The sequence below is a fragment of the Taudactylus pleione genome, unplaced genomic scaffold, assembly GCF_031769625.1.
Source record: "Taudactylus pleione unplaced genomic scaffold, aTauple2 ptg000634l, whole genome shotgun sequence".
NCBI lineage: Eukaryota > Metazoa > Chordata > Amphibia > Anura > Myobatrachidae > Taudactylus > Taudactylus pleione.
Genome location: NW_028285036.1, coordinates 1,168,973 through 1,182,256, shown reverse-complemented (window position 1 = coordinate 1,182,256; position 13,284 = coordinate 1,168,973). Strand labels below are relative to the sequence as shown.

Here is a 13,284-nt window from a genome sequence, read left to right as displayed (position 1 = left end):
TGTAATCTCGCACTAGTGTGATGCCGTGGGGCCGGGGCAGGATCATAGGTGGGGCGGATGGGGCGGTCACAAACATTCCCGGCCACTGTACAGTATACCCTCTCTGGCCGGCTCCCGACAGCAGTGACAGACAGCACTCTAAGCACAGTCACTGATAGGCCAGTCCGTGGCTGACGATGAAGCCCCGCCCCCTCACTGTCATAATGCTGCGATTCGCGGGTGTATTGGCAGAGGGCGGAGTCTAATGCAGTGAATTGTCCGCCCCCATCAGAAGCCGAATGATGCTGCAGCTGGAAGTCTTCAGCAGGTATTATGTAGCAGTACATGCTCTCTGGGCCTGATTCAGAGCCGGACGCTATTTGCGGACGCTCGTTCAGAAAAAGGGGCTGGCTATTTAAATTAAGTGCTCGCTCTTTGCGGTCTGTTGACGCCTCTATGTCTGAACGAGCGTCCGAAACATGCGCTCACTATTTAGAAAAAAACGCCCCCTGGCCGCTCGCATCATACGTCATCTCCGGTATTTATTTGATTAATCGAGTACATCGAAAGGCGTATGAACTGCTCGCTATTCTTGTAGTAGCATTTTCCTACCGCAATCATGCGAGCAGTTTAGGCAAAAAGACAACCAGATGACGTGGTCGATGACGCTCCTTTGCTAATTATGCACACGCTTAAAACGCCCGTTTTGACCGTTTGGCACGCCTGCGTTCGGAACTCCACTCCCCGTTTTCAAGCACCTTCCCCTGTTACCACCCACAAACGCCTCATCCTGTCACTCAAATTAGCAGGCATTCGCTATTTTGCGAACACACGAATTCCGACCGCACTGACTGGTTCGCGCATGCGTATTACAACCCATACGCATGCGCAGATGTGCGAACATCACTCGGAGCGAACGAGCGGCCGCTTACGAGCGGCTCTGAATCAGGCCCTCTGTCCCTACCTCCATCTCTCTCCCTCCCTCTACCTCTCTGTCCCTTTCTCTCCCTCTCTCTCTCACTCTGGGCCTGATTCAGAGCTGGACGCTCTGAACGAGTGCCCGCTCTGAATCAGGGCGTTTTTCTTCTTTTTTTTGTAGCGGCCTCTTGGATGCTCGCATAGCTGTGGGTTACCACCCACAGCTGATGGTCACGATGGTGAAGACCATCGCGACCATCGGGCTTGCGACAAGACCCTTGGGTCTCATTGCCGCAAGCCCTGGAGTGCTTTTGGCCCCAGACGGTAGGCGTTCCCATGCCCAACATCGACCCGCTTGCGAGCGCTCGCGAGCGGGTCTGAATCAGGCCCCCTGTCTCCATGCCAGAGAACATCAACGTATGGAAATATGTAGTAAAGGGGTGGAGCCTAATCATACAAAGTGTCCCGCCCCCATCAGCAGCATCTCTCTTCCAGGTTCTCCCAGAGAGAATAATTTTAAAGCCGGTCAGCATGGCTATAATGCACAGTACACAAGTTACACGTCTATTAGCACACAACGCATACTTCCCAATCCTATTGTGGCGGGACAGTCCAAATTTGTAGGTTCTGTCCTGTAATTGCAGAGTGTCATTTTTTTGTTCATTAATATTTTTTGCTGTACTGTCCACTTCCAAATAAACACCCTTATGTGGCAGCTACAAGTACTGGGATAGAGGACACCTGTATGAGCAGGATAAGAATTTCCTCCTAAAGCCACTCAGAAATAATGATAATAGAGGGGTTTATATTCAGAAAACAAAACAAAATGTTTTATTACATGGAATTATTGCATAATGGGATCATATCCAGCAATATAACAACAACAATATAACAGTGATGAAACATATCTGCCCCCCCCTAGGATTATGCAGCACAGTCACAGGCTCCGGCTCCTTTTGGGCTGAAGGCTGATAAATTTGAAACTATTGGTGCTCTGCTCTGCTGCTTAATGTAAAGTGTACATACATGTATCATGTATGTACTGACACCATCCAGCACACCGTACATTATATCCCCTCACTGCTACACGTACAATTCTCCCTCATTATAATGGCAGCTTAATACACAGACCATACTGGTGTCCAGGGCCGTAGCTAGGGTAGTGCGGCCTGTGCCATGGCACAGGGCACCGCAGGGCAGGGGGCGCCGTTTGGGGCTGTCAATTTTCTGTTTATTATCATTCTCACTTGTAGCTTCCTCTTCTTTTATCCCCAGCATCTCCTGGCCTCTCCTATCTCTTCCCTGGCCCTTCCCCATGAGGCCATGGCCCTCTCTCAGGTGCACTATATTATGTCCCTATTTATCCCCAGCATCTCCTGGCCTCTTCTATCTCTTCCCTGGCCTTTCCCCATGAGGCCATGGTCCTCTCTCAGGTGCACTATATTATGTCCCTATTTATCCCCAGCATCTCCTGGCCTCTTCTATCTCTTCCCTGGCCTTTCCCCATGAGGCCATGGTCCTCTCTCAGGTGCACTATATTATGTCCCTATTTATCCCCAGCATCTCCTGGCCTCCCCTATCTCTTCCCTGGCCCTTCTCCATAAGGCCATGGCCCTCTCTCAGGTGCACTATATTATGTCCCTATTTATCCCCAGCATCTCCTGGCCTCCCCTATCTCTTCCCTGACCCTTCCCCATGAGGCCATGGCCCTCTCTCAGGTGCACTATATTATGTCCCTATTTATCCCCAGCATCTCCTGGCCTCCCCTATCTCTTCCCTGGCCCTTCCCCATGAGGCCATGGCCCTCTCTCAGGTGCACTATATTATGTCCCTATTTATCCCCAGCATCTCTTGGCCTCCCCTATCTCTTCCCTGGCCCTTCCCCATGAGGCCATGGCCCTCTCTCAGGTGCACTATATTATGTCCCTATTTATCCCCAGCATCTCCTGGCCTCCCCTATCTCTTCCCTGGCCCTTCCCCATGAGGCCATGGCCCTCTCTCAGGTGCACTATATTATGTCCCTATTTATCCCCAGCATCTCCTGGCCTCCCCTATCTCTTCCCTGGCCCTTCTCCATGAGGCCATGGCCTTTTTTCGGGTGTCTTATCTCCCTGTTTAAAAAATAGGGGGGTCGCCTATGCTCATTCTGGCACAGGGCACCAAAAAGTCTAGTTACGGCTCTGCTGGTGTCAGATGACATAATTTCATTATTACATTGTATAGCATTCTTATGCTGAGAAAGTTCCCGTTGGCAGCTGAGGGTGCTGATATAAGGATGGAGCACTGTATAAGAACAGAAAATAATAATAATAATAATAAATTATACTTTGTGATTCTAACAAATATCTAGTTAATACATCACAGCCAATAGGAGCAAGTATAGCACTGACTACAGTAATAGGGAGAACATCAGCTGACGGACCGATATTGCAGCCAATCACAACTCTACGTAAGTCAGAGGCGGAGAAATCCCATGGAAATGCATATTTATTTATTTATGACAGTTTCTAACATACCAACAAAGGAACAAATCCAGGCACACTGGTCACCTGGTTACACAGGAGGACGTAGGGATTGCTTTTGACCATCAATGGTTAACAATCATCAATGGTTTGCCACCAATGATTGATGGTTTTGCCATTGATGGCGGAGATCCAAGGGTTCTCTGGCATCGGTTGCTGAAAAGCAGCAATTTTTTTTCCTTGGTGAAGGGGAATGGAAATTGGGGCCTGATTCTGACCCAGTCACAAGTGCTGTGCGCTCACAACCGGGTCGATGGTGGGCCAGTGCTCATGCGCACGATGTTGCCGGCTCCATCGTGCGCATGCGCGAGACCCGGATAGCGACGGGCAATCCGTCGCTCTGGGTCTCGTGCCAAAGGGGACGTGCTGTCGATGTTGAGTGACAGCACGCCCCCTTGGGCGGGCCGGGGGAGTGGCTGCCCAAACGGAGGCGTTCCCATGTAAACGCCTCCGTTTGGGGGCGGCCCCACTGACATCACGAGTGACGTCAGTGGGAGAGATTTCGGCTCTGTTAGAGCCGAAATCTCTCTGGGGCTTGCGGCAACAAGACCCTACCATAAGGGTCTCGTTGCAGGCCTGATGGTCGCGATGGTCTTGACCATCGCGACCATCTTCCTGGCCGCTCGCTATAGCTGTGGGTGGTCACTCACAGCTGTACAAGCGGCCAGGAGGCCGCTCTAAAAAAAAAAATAGCCCGGCCCTGTTTCAGAGCGAGCGCTCTGTCAGAGCATCCGGCTCTGAATCAGGGCTTTGGTCTTGTCCCCCCAGCAATGCTGCTAAGTTCTGTTCCCTTTCAGTGATTACCCCACTGCTTGCCATGGCCTTCTGCAGGGTTATCCATTGATGTGTGCAAACCATTGATGGTTTACCATCAATAAATTCATGTCACTGATGGTAATCACTGATGGCACCATCAATGGTTAACCCATCTATGGCCATCCCTAGGAGGAGGACTTCAGCTGTAGCTCCACCCAGTGATTCATTCTTTTGGCTAAAATTCCACCAAGCAGATTCTCCTCTCTGTCAGGTCACCAAATCTGGGCAGACTTATTATGGTAATTTCTCCCAGCCGATGACTCCCCCAGATATCATTATACAACCTCTCCCTAACCATAATGCAGCATGAAGGGGCTCAGTGAAGGTGGCAGTGACTGTGTGTAAGTGTATGATGGGGTCACACAGAGAATAAAAGGACAGCTGTCCTGCCTCATAATCCAGGTATATCCTCACTCTGTCACAGGGGATATCACCAGCTACCTCGATCTCTCTACTGTCATGTAGCACTGAGTACTGATTATTATACCACCTACACAAACACCAGGACTTGTTATTATCTCCAATTAGTGACTGATCTCCTCTCCTGGCTATACTGGGATAACACATTCCCACCCCCCAACCCACTGATTTACTGACATCCACTTCCCAGTAATGTCGCCCTGAGATGAATCTCCTGGTGCTTATTACCTGATTAGATTTAAATCTTATTGGTGTTACTGGGCGATTCTGTTTTGGTGACCATGATGCCGTTTTCCTGTCATCTGATATCTGTATATTATTACCAGCTGTGGTTATATCCAGAAATAGGTGTGTAGCTTCCTGTACATATATCTCTGTATTTATACCTGTTATTACATCAGATTCTGTATTACCAGCTGTGGTTACATCCAGTAATAGGTCTATAGCTTCCTGCACATAGATCCCTGTATTTATACCTGTTATTGTATCAGATAATGTGTGTAATGTCCCTGAGATGAGACCCACATCCAGATCTCCTGCACCACGGACCTGGTAATCATGTCTCTCTGTGTCCTCAGTATCACACAAGTCACCTGTGTCTGGTTCCTGTAAGACAGTCACTGGGTCACACATGTTACACAGCTCCTCAATGTGACACATCTTCCTGGACAGCTCGTCCTTCTTTATTTCCAGCTGCTGGATCAGATCAGAGACTGAAAGTAAAACGCGCTGTTCCTGCCTGGAGATCTCACTCAGGACTCTCTTCTCCTGGTCTTCCAGCTGTCTCCTGATATCTCTAAATAGGGTAGTGACTCTTTTTGTTACACCCAATGCTTTTCCCTGATCTTCTCTCCTGCGCTCTTCCAGAATTTCAATTCTTTTCTCAGTTTCCTTTTTCGTTGTGGCCAGTTTCTGCAGAACATTTCTCAGCTTCTCTTTTTTCTTCTCAGAGGCCTCATCCAGCGATTCCACCTGATGTCCTCTGTGTTCCCCAATCAGACAGCAGTACACACAGATACAGGCACCATCCTCAGTGCAGTAACACCCCAGTATCTTCTTATGGACGGAGCATTTCCTGTTCCCCAGGGAAGTGGTGGGATCAGATAAGACATGTTCTGCTGACTTGCTGTGTACTCTCAGGTGTTTATCACACAGAGAAGCCTCACACAGCAGACAGGATTTAGCAGCAAGTACAGTAGAGTCCACACAGTAAGTGCAGAAGATCCCAGTCTCCTCCTGATCTGGCCGAATAGACAGGAACCTCTGCACTATGTTACACAGAGTTATGTTCCGTATCAGTGCAGGACGTTCCTGATACTCTACTCTGCAGTCAGGACAAGTGTAAACTCCAGACACCTCCTGTGCATCCAGCACACGATCAATACAGACCCGGCAGAAGTTGTGGTCACATCTCAGGGTTACAGGATCTGTATAGAGGCTCAGGCAGATGGAACAGACCAGCTCCTGTCTCAGATCAGCAGACGCCATCACTGGTAGCAGAAGAGGGAAATGAAAGTGAACGTCTCTGACACACAGATACCAGTGAGGTCACATTCTGCACACAGGGCGAGGCTGAGCAGTCACTCAGATTTTAGCTACAGGCTCAGTGTTATAATAAGTGACATAGAGAGTGGCGTAACTTCATCCGAGGTGCCCGGAGGCAAGATAAATGTTGGTGCCCCGCCCAAATTAAAATGTACCACCCCCCCAGCACCTATGACGTCACTCCCATAGTGCATTGCGGGACCCGGAAGCGGAGCTCACACTGAGCTCCGTTCCTCCGGCTACCGCAGGGGGGAACGAAGGAGCCGGGCGCCCGCTGGTAATACACTCAGCCGTCGCCCGGCAAATAGGGGGTGTGACTGCACCCCGGCGTATTGACGCCGCTGGAGGTGGAGCGCCGATCAGCGGCGCTCCATCTCCATGGAACGGCCCGGGGGACAATGGAGCCAGGTGCCCCCTTAAGGGCTGGAGCCCGGCGGCAAATGACTCCATAGTCTCCGGGAGTTCTGCCACTGGACATAGATAATAAATTACTGGGGACATCATGCAGGAAAATGAACTTATATTTAAAACATAAAGATCATTTAAAAAGCTGAAATGATACATCGAGCCGTGATTCCACAGAAGTTACTTTTTACAAAAGTGCAGTTACTTCGATTATGTGATTTATAAAATACTGTCAACAAAACAGGTTATTTGGTTATTGCAGATTTTGTTCACATAGCAGATCGCAACCACAACGTAGGAAGACGGACGTTGCGAACTGTGCATGCGCGATAGCAACATTGCGATCGCACTGCGATCACACAGACTACGTGAAGCCATCGCAGAGTGAGTGACAGGTAGTCAGAGTTTGGGAGAGGTGACAGGGGGGTGGTCAGAGAAACACAGGAGTGACAGTCTGTTTGGACACCGTTACATGGGCGTGTATAAATTAGCCACTGCGACGGCTTATACAGGTACTCGCTGCGGTAAGGTCTGACCTGCTGTAATTGTGCGAGATGTTTCCGATGTTTACGCAGGGCTGCAAGGTATTGCAGATGTGAGATAGTGGTAGTGGGTGTCTCCAGGCCCGCCAAGAGCCACGGCGGGCCCGGGTAACAGGAGGCGTGGCCTAATCGCTGAGGTGTGCCACGCCCCCTTATAAAAAAAATTCAGCTTTGCGGCGCTGCGCGCTGGTGAGGGGGACACTCTGAGCCCCCCATCAGCCCGGCGCAAAGCCAGGGGGGGGGCGCGATCAGTGTGATCGCTCCCCCCCACAGGCATAGGCCCCTCATGAAGCCCGGGTAATCTGTAAACGCTCCCCCCCCTCTCGGCGCCCCTGGGTGTCTCTCTGCTGGCTGTGCGACGGCATTGCGATTGCATTAATAGCATATTTTCGCAGCCGAACTACATGCATAATCATAGCCGTGATCGCAATAGCTGTCCGTGCTGAATCAGGCCCATAGTACAGCAATACATCGCTGCATCTGCAACTATAGTAACAACATTCCTAGACACTGGGGTTTTACAGTTCATTGATAACAGAGCTGATGCAGAGTTCACAAATAAATTGGGTGTAAACGCGCGGTAAAAGAGCGTATTTTCACCAATTCGCAGAGTTAGAACTGGATGATCAGCAGCAGTATCATATGTGCCTGCCGTTAGGTACACATCCCATACACTTAACTGTTTGCGCCCAAATTTTAAGCCATTTACCTTACATGCCACAATCGCATTTTCTGGTCGGCATTATTTGCTTAAACTGTTAAAACCTCTATAATACAGGAGAAGCAACTCCCCGTCTTGGGTTGGTATATTTTGCCGACAGTCATAATGTCAATACTGATGAAATATCAACATGATTAGAATGTTGACAAAACGTCCTTTGTGGTCTAGCGGTGACTTACCTGGTCCGGTGGTTCCAGTAGTGACTTAACTGGTCCGGCAGCTTACAGCGGTGTCTTCCAGGTCCGGCGGCTCTAGCGGTGACTTACCAGGTCCAGCGGCTCTAGCGGTGACTTACCAGGTCCAGCGGCTCCAGCGGTGACTAACCTGGTCCGGCGGCTCCAGCGGTGTCTTCCAGGTCCGGTGGCTCCAGCGGTGTCTTCCAGGTCCGGCGGCTCCAGGGGTGTCTTCCAGGTCCAGCGCTGACTTAATAGGTCCAGCAGCACTTTCTATGGTAAGTATGATTTGTCCTAATCCCTAACCATAACCCTCACCCTAGTGCCAAACCGTAACCATCCTTCCTATATCCTAACTCTACCTCTCCCCCTAGTGCCTAGCCTTAACCGTCTGTTGCTTGTCCTTGCAACATGCTGGCATTTCACGTGACATTGTAGACCATACTTGCCCTCCAGGAGGTGGCCTGCCAGGTCGGTGCAGCAGGGAGGATGGGTGCGGCTGAAGTGGGCGGAGTGGGGGCATGTCCGCGTGATCTCGGCCCCGCCCCCCGCTTTATAATGCCGATATCACCAGCATTACAAAGCAGGGGGTGGAGCTACGATGACAAGATTCAGCGCGAATTACGTCATAGCCCCCCGAGCCGCCCCCCCTTTTACGTGCAGTTGCGGGGGATCGGCAGACAATGCAGGGGACTTGCCTACTCTTGCAGGGTGCCGGGAGTGGCACCCAATTTTCGGGAGGCTCCCAACAGTCCTGGGAGAGTAGGCATGTATGTCTGCAGAAGCTGACATGATAAATAAGGTTACAATAATCTCCCCATTCTCTGTGGGATAGTGTAGAAATAAGGCGATTAATGTTTTTACCTGGTTAAATCCTTTTCTTCGAAATCCATAGGGGACATAGGGACTACGCTGGTATAGGCTGTGAAGAAGGACTGGGCACCAAACAGTTAAAGTCCTTGACTACCCAAGCAGCCCAGCCTCCTTCTCCCCTATACCCCGCCCCCAAGCAGCTCAGCCTCCTTCTCCCCTATATCTTGCCCCCAAGCAGCCCAGCCTCCTTCTCCCCTATACCCCGCCCCCAAGCAGCCCAGCCTCCTTCTCCCCTATACCCCACCTCCAAGCAGCCAGCCTTCTTCTCCCCTATACCTTGCCCCCAAGCAGCCCAGCCTCTTTCTCCCCTATACCGTGCCCCCAAGCAGCCCAGCCTCCTTCTCCCCTATACCTTGCCCCCAAGCAGCCCAGCCTCCTTCTCTCCTATACCTTGCCCCCAAGCAGCCCAGTCTCCTTCACCCTACACCCCACCCCCAAGCAGTCCAGCCTCCTTCTCCCTTATACCCCACCCCAAACCAGGCCAGTTAAGTTATCAAGCCCAAGGCAGGAGTGAGAAGGGGAAGGGAGACTGGCACACATGCAGATCCAAATACACTGAAAAGATGGACCCCCACAATCCATGTGCATCAGGAGAACGCCCTGTTCTCGAAGAAAAAGATTTAACCAGGTAAGAACATAAATCTCCTTTTCTTCTACTCTCCATAGGGGGCACAGGGACTATGCTGGGGCATCCCAAGGTAATGCCCCTGAGGAAGGGGATGCTACTGAGCTTCACTGAGAACTCTCCGAACAAAGGCCGCGTCCAAGGAGGCAAAGGTGTAAAAAAAATAGAAATAGATAAATGTGTGGCCAGAAGACACCATAGCCACCCTGCAAAGCTGCTCTGCTGAAGCAACATCGATGAGCTGCCCAAGAAGTACCTACCTTCCTGGTGGAATGAGCCAGGAAGGCGTCACATGGGAACGCCTCCTTTTGGGCAGCCACTCCCCCGGCCCGCCCACCAAAGGGGGCGTTCTGTCACTCAACATCGACAGCACGCCCCCTTTGGTACGAGACCCGAAGCGACGGATTGCCCGTCGCTATCCGGGTCTCGCGCTTGAACTCTGGGCCACCATCGACCCGGTTGTGAGCACTCAGCGCTTGCGACGGGTCTGAATCAGGCCCTCTGTCTCTGAAAGAGTACAGAGAGGGATAAAACCTGAACCTATATATAGATACAAACAATATAGTAGCGCTAGAAACCAATTACATGTGATAAATAATTAAAATATATATAAGTATATATGGCAATAAAATGGGTAGAATTTCTACTTCAATATATTAAAAGATCACAATGGATTTTGTAACCAATGAGCCTATAAGCATATTAAAAAGTTCCAGTAGCTTTGTAACAAATGAGCAAATTATCTCACCCACAGCACTTAACAGTTCAATAAAGGCCTGTTCCTATGCATTGCCTTCGTAATGGACACTGGGAGAGCCCAATGGTACAGGTAGTAAGGAATATCCCCTGGATAATATCCTTATCACCGATAGAGGAATATTCTTTATAAATACTGTCATTCAGATTTAAGAATAGATCCTCCAATCACACGGTGTCCATTTGTGGTCTCAGGGTCTGATTCAGGTTGGATCGCAAAGCTGCGTTCGCACGCAACCGGCCACTGCGAAAATATGCTAATATGCTAATGAATGCATTCGCATTGCCGTCGCAGCACAAGATGAAGATGCCCAGCACTACACAATACAGCCCCCTTACCCTCTTCTCACATCCGTACTAATGTGCAAGTATGCAAAATCATCGGTAACATCGAGTAATCATCGGTAAGCACGCACACTTGTGGTTGGCATGACCCTGCCGCAGAAGTTGCTAAGCTTCCTGCACACTGTGAGTTCTTAGGCTGCGTATGGGTTTGCTGTGAATAATTTATGCATGCCCCAGCAACGGCGCTTGAACGCACTGACATGCCTGCGTTCACACGACCACCCCCCCCCCCGGTGACAACCCACAAACGGCGCTCCCTGTCAATCACTGAGTGGTGGGTCTATATACTGCCTGTGATCGCATTCCCGATCGCGGCGCCTGGTTCGCACACGCGCACTTCACCTTATATGCATGCGCAGATTGCAAACATCAGCCGGCTTTGCGATCCGACCTGAATCAGGTCCTTAGTCCGAATAAAAAGAGCATGCTTACTCTCAGCTGGTTATATCCTTTTGGGTCTCGAGAGCTGGTTTAGGCCAATCAGTAGGTGTTTCTGACGCATTTCACTGCTTCAAAGTGCAGCTTTTTCAGGGATGAAAGGCGAAGCCCCAAAACCAGGCCCACTTGCAGGAAGGACAGAACCCGGGAGAGACGAAAGGAGCTAAGGTTAAGGCTCCTGGCCGAACACCGAGATAAGTAAATCCTCCAAAGCCGGTCATAAATCTTAGCTGAATCGGGTTTGCGGGCACTGAGCATGGCACGAATGACCAACATGGAAAAGCCCTTGGCCCTCAGGACGGATGCCTCAAGAGCCACCTCGTCAAAGCGAGACGGGCCAGATCCGGATGGAAGCACGGGCCCTGAGATGGTAGACACACAAGAGCGTCGATGCGCTAGCAAAGAGCAATTGGAAGACACTAGGATCACGGTGCCGCCTTCACTTTCAATATGCAGAGAACCCACGAATAAGTGAGATTGGGGGGAATATGTACATGAGACGAAGACCCACCAAAACGCTAAGGCGTCCACCAGAAGAGTTCCTGGATCGCTGGTGTGAGAACAGTACCTCGGTAGCTTGTGGTTGTCGAGATGCCATCAAGTCAACGTCGGGTAGGCCCCGGCAATAAGCCAGAAGCTGAAAGGCGTCCGAGGGAAGAGCCCACTCTCTCAGGTGAATGTCTTGGTTGCTTAGGAAGTCCGCTTCCCAAATCTGGATCCCTGGAATGAAGACCGCTGACAGAGCCGTAAGATGACGCTTTTCCCACCTGAGAATGCGACTCACCTCCTTCATGGCACCGCAACTGTAAGTGCCTCCCTGATAGTTGATGTAGGCAATGGCGGTTGCGTTGACTGAACCTGGACCAAATGATGCTGAAGGAGCGGTTGCACTAGACACAGAACCCGAAAGACCACTCAGGGCTCCAGAATGTTGATTGGAAGGTGGCTCTCCTGATCTGTCTACCGACCCTGAAAGGTCTTCTGGCAGGTTACTGCCCCCCCCCCCCGACTGTGCAGGCTGGCATCGGTGGTGAGCAGAACTCAATTTTGAGTTAGAACTGCCCAGGATCTGCATGCAGGAGTAAATGGACACTCGTCGGTGATGCAAGAACCTGCACATCTTGTCCAGAAGGTGCTAAAACTTGTCCGCTGGAAAGAAGACTCTCTGAACTGTGGAGTCCAGTAAGTCTCCCAGGTGGAGCATCTTCTGAGTTAAAGAACACTTTCTCCAGACCACGCGTAAGTCTGGAGGGAGACACTGAGAAAAGGTCTTACTGCAGTGGATATAATGGCTGCTTATTTGTATACTTGGACCACCCTCTCATCCTATTCACCAGGTCTACGGGACACATACTATCTATCTTGGTAAGATTACAGGCAATTTATTTGGACAGCGAGTGTTGACCCAAACTGGAAAGTGTGTTCTGTGGGTCTGATTCAGCTTGGATTGCTATTTTGCTAATTCGCACACAACGCAGTTGCTAATATCAGCGGTGATATGCAAATGTATTGCGATCGCAGTATAGCATTGCGATCACAGCCTCACATAAGGACGCCCACTTTCCCTTGTCTCACATCCGTAATACTTAGCAATATAGAGAAACAATTGATAACATCGAGTTACATCAGACTCATACGCACACATGCACAAGCCCTGACCGTACTCAGAAATTGCTACCAGCCACGCACACTATCAGTGCTATGGCTATGCCGTTGCAGTGGATAATTTGTGCATGCCCCTGAAATGGAGTGTGAACGGTTTGGCACGCCTGCGTCTCCCCGGCCCCCCCCCCCCCATAACACCTACAAACGGCACTTCCTGTCAATCACTCTGCGATGGGTCTGCGTAGCCTCTGCGATTGCAGTCCCCATCTCAGCGGCCGGGTCGCGCACTGCGACGCGGACGCATGGACAGTGCAAAACAATCGGCCGACTGCGTGCGTATTCGCAGTTGCAATCCTTGCTGAATCTGGCCCTGTGGATGAACTTTACAAGAGAGGGACTCCATATTGGGTCCGTATTACACGCTAGCATTTGCTATATTGTCTGATTGCTCTGATATACTCACTGATGCACTGATATTTAGGGGTATATTTACTAAAGTGCGGGTTTTTAGAAGTGGAGATGTTGCCCATAGCAACCAATCAGATTCTAGCTATTATCTTCTAGAAGGTGCAAGATAAATGTTAAGTAGAATCTGATTGGT

The 13,284-nt window shown here is 50.4% G+C and overlaps 1 protein-coding gene across 1 annotated transcript; it reads right to left on the bottom strand.

Annotated features, from left to right (window-relative positions):
* Positions 1-3,373: 3,373 nt before the first annotated feature.
* Positions 3,374-6,143, bottom strand: LOC148479161 (E3 ubiquitin-protein ligase TRIM62-like). Its single transcript, XM_088454852.1, has one exon. The coding sequence runs from the start codon at positions 6,141-6,143 to the stop codon at positions 4,470-4,472; it is 1,674 nt and encodes a 557-aa protein (XP_088310978.1). The 3' UTR covers positions 3,374-4,469.
* Positions 6,144-13,284: the final 7,141 nt, after the last annotated feature.